Source organism: Diabrotica undecimpunctata, chromosome 9 (assembly GCF_040954645.1).
Source record: "Diabrotica undecimpunctata isolate CICGRU chromosome 9, icDiaUnde3, whole genome shotgun sequence".
Lineage (NCBI taxonomy): Eukaryota > Metazoa > Arthropoda > Insecta > Coleoptera > Chrysomelidae > Diabrotica > Diabrotica undecimpunctata.
The window spans coordinates 63366843-63370585 of NC_092811.1; the positions used below are offsets into that span (position 1 = coordinate 63366843).

At 31.7% G+C, this 3743-nt stretch overlaps 1 protein-coding gene across 1 annotated transcript; it reads right to left on the bottom strand.

The window, feature by feature from the left end:
• Positions 1 to 2086: 2086 nt before the first annotated feature.
• LOC140450977 (uncharacterized) lies at positions 2087 to 3094 on the bottom strand. Its single transcript, XM_072544680.1, has 2 exons — positions 2913 to 3094; positions 2087 to 2570 (listed from the first exon to the last, which is right to left on the bottom strand). The coding sequence occupies exons 1-2, from the start codon at positions 3092 to 3094 to the stop codon at positions 2087 to 2089; spliced, it is 666 nt and encodes a 221-aa protein (XP_072400781.1).
• Positions 3095 to 3743: the final 649 nt, after the last annotated feature.

Consider the following 3743-nt stretch of genomic DNA (forward strand, 5'->3'; position numbering starts at 1 on the left):
TTAATAAACCTTTATACATTGGCATGACTGTTTTAGATATATCAAAATTATGTATGTACCAATTTCATTACGACTATATGCTCCCAAAATTGGGTGCAGATAAATGTAATTTAATGTATATGGATACCGATAGCTTTATTTATGAACTGTACTGTCATGATGCATATGAGGAAGTAATAAAACAAGATTTATCAAAATTTGATACATCTGATTACGCTGTAGATAATATATATAATATTCCTCGCGTAAATAAAAAAGTTTTAGGAGTAATGAAAGATGAAAATAAAGGAGAAATTATGACAAAATTTGTGGGATTACGATCAAAAATGTATACTTTTAAAGTTCAATCCGGCCGAATCACTAAAAAAGCAAAAGGGACTAAATATAATATAGTAAAAAATGTTATAAAATTCGATGATTATGTAAACTGTTTAAATGATTTTAAGGAACAAACTGCTACTCAACGCTCCATTCAGTCATATTGCCATAACGTTTATAGTATAGAACAAACAAAAATTGCGCTAAGTCCTTATGATGATAAAAGATATTTAATTTCAAATAGTTTTAGAACGCTACCATGGGGGCATTACAGTATTTTAGAATAGATTTTTTTATTGCAGAAGAACGTTGAAATGTCTCACAGGTGTGTTACACCAGACCTATGGACTCCCGCTAATCTGCAACAAATAGCAGCCAATAAAATTTATTGGGCTGTAGTTGATGCTCATACAAAGACATTTCCGCTTTCAAGTGGAGAGTTATGTCAAATTCATCTTCACCATAATGTGATTGGTATTCAACGGGAGTTCAGTAAGCAAGAGCATGGATGTATCCTGAATTTTAAGATTCCCAAGCAAATACGATCTAGTTTAAACGTAAATTGTATAAGAGAATTAAAACTACAAATTGTGAAGAACTCTGAAAAAGTGATGTCATGTGGGTGTCAAAGATGCGGGGCTCCCTATGGATTCCCCCCAATTTACAAAAATAGCGAATACAATCCTAAGTAAATTGTCTAAGAGAAAACTACAAATTGCAAATATATAAAAATTGATTTTTTGAGACGAATTATGTTTATAAGCTACTATCTCTCTTTTGTACTAAACGCATAACAATATCCACGTGCTATCTCTCTCTTTCTTGTATATATATATATATATATATATATATATATATATATATATATATATTGTAAAATAGTTTGAAATATATATGTTAAGGTAAAATAAAAACTCTAAATTGGTATTTGTATTATTTATTTAAAATCATTAATTACCTTAATTTTATTAAAATGAAGCAATTCCCTAAGAGCATTATTTGTCATATCATCGGGCATTATAGAACAAAATGCATGCAATATTTGCAAGGGACTTAAACTATCTACAGTATTTTTACAAAAATCTATAACATTATAATAATATTTACAAAAGTTCATCTTTTTTAAACACTTTATACGAGGCAATATCACACTAGTGTTAAGTTCAACAATTTGCTTCACTTCTTCTTCATCCATATAGTACTCCACACCATACTTCTTAACAATAATGAATTTGCAATCATCGTAAACTATTGTGGTAACAGTGCAGTATTCTTCGCATGGAAAAGTTTGGGTGTTGTTGTCTTCAGTTGATTGGAAAAAATCAATTAGTTGTTGTGTGATGATTGAAATAAAGGATTTCCATTCGTATACGCTGAGTGATATTCTGCTGCTAGTTTTATATTGTTGAGATAAAATCACTGCAGGCATAAATGATCTTGCTGGGCTTATACCACATTGTACTTCATAGCCCGATAATGTGTATTTTGTTGCAAGCAGGTAGAAAAATTCTGATTTGGAGGCATCCTCATAATTTTTCAAAATTTTATTTAATCCATGACTATAGTCTAATCCATGACTGTCTTCTTCGCAGATAGACATATCATCGCAATCACTTGAATAAGAAGAATACCCACTATCTTGAGAACCCATGATAACTTTACTGACTTTGATTCTGAAGCATGAGTTCTTTTATATCCCCCTACTCCTTGTGGTATCTACCTCTTTTTTCAAAAATGTATTGCTACGCGGCGGATTAAAAAGTAGATCTTAAACTGTGTCATTAGCGTTAATCCAGCTGTTATGTTTGCTGTCCATACCAAGCCATTTCACATACATCTTATTACCTTTTCGTCTAAGTACTTTTTCAACGAGGTATATGTCTGGGCTTGATGTCTTCTGCATCTCTTCTTCGTAGAAGCCTCCACTTATCGGTGTACCTTGCATGTCTTCAAGCAAATATGTTATAGGATTTGTTATCTTAACTTGTACAATTTTAAATAATTCTGTAGTCCAATTAGGAGTGTAGGCCTTTTCGAAGAAATGTTTTGCCTTTGAAACACGTACAATGTCACCAACTTTAAATTTTCTCGGACCTGCAATCTTTAAATGGCTATAACTTTTGTTTAAAATAGCTTTTTCGTTGGACTTGTTGACCTGGGATGGTTTGTATCCTGTTTTGCTGTGTTTTGTATTGTTGTATTCTTCGGTGATTATAGGCAGAGCATCTAACCATTTGTATGATCCATGTAAACTAAAATACTTGTATAACTTTGCTTTTAACGTTCTAATAACTCTTTCACAAATGGCAGCTTATTTGATCGTGTAGGTGCTGTAATGATTAATTCCGTGTTTTTTCATTAAATTTTGAAATTTTCTGTTGTAAAATTCGGTTCCCTGATCAGATTGCAGGTTCTTCGGAAGTCGTCGAGTATGAGCGAGAATATCCGAAAATGCCCGAGTAATTTCCTCACCAGTCTTTGTTTTTAGAGGACGTGTCCAAACAAATTTTGAAAAACAATCAATTACAACTAGTATTAGTTTGTAATTTTTATTTTGGTGTGCATAAGGACGCATTTCAGCTAAATCCATCTGCCACAAATCATCGATTCCTTTGATTATTGTTCGTCGACGAGGATAGTTTTTTCGTGTCGGTTTATGCAATTCGTTCACCACTTGTTGCTTTTCTTTAGACATTTTCTGCACATCTACTATATCTAGATGAATATTACCTACTAAACTCTGTAATGTTTGCTCCACTTGTTTTAACCTCTCCATCTTTTAGGGTATATTTTTTACTGCGTTCTCTACATTTTTTAACCTCTCTTCCATCTTCATCTCGTTTATCATATTTTTTGCAATTGTTTCTGCAAAATCTTTTATATTTGTACTCATATCCTTTTTTAGTGTATTCAAATCATTTGACAATATTTTAGTAACCTTATCTATGTTGTTATATACTTCTTTTTTTAATACAACCATATCGTGTGCCGATGTTTTTATCAACTTAATTATCGTGTCATCCATATAATTTTTTAGTGTATTTTGACCATCTATAGCAGATTTTTGATTTGTATCCATATCCTTTTTTAGAGTATTAAAATTTTCATTAATTTTTTTTTCCAATCTTTGCTCGATAAGTGGAACTCTAGTTTTATAAAGGCCTGATCTTACTTCATTTATTTTGTAGGTTAAATTTGGAACTATGGTTGTATGAAACTCTTCTCTTACATCGTTTAGTCCGATGGTTAAATCCTGTATGCTTTTATCCGTATCCGTTTTTAGTGTATTCAGATCATCTTTGATTATTTTCTCAAACTTTTGTTCGAGAAGTGGAACTGTGGTTTCACGTATCTCGTTTATTTGATTATCGACATATCTTTTCGTAGCAGCATCGTCATTGTCTGATGGATCCTTGACATTGCAA

Excerpts from the sequence above, each read along its gene's own strand:
- LOC140450977 (XM_072544680.1), bottom strand. The coding sequence starts at position 3,094 with ATGGAGAGGTTAAAACAAGTGGAGCAAACATTACAGAGTTTAGTAGGT. Across the intron at positions 2,571-2,912 it reads AAAGGAATCGATGATTTGTG|TTTACATGGATCATACAAAT; the intron begins GCAGATGGATTT and ends CAAGTATTTTAG.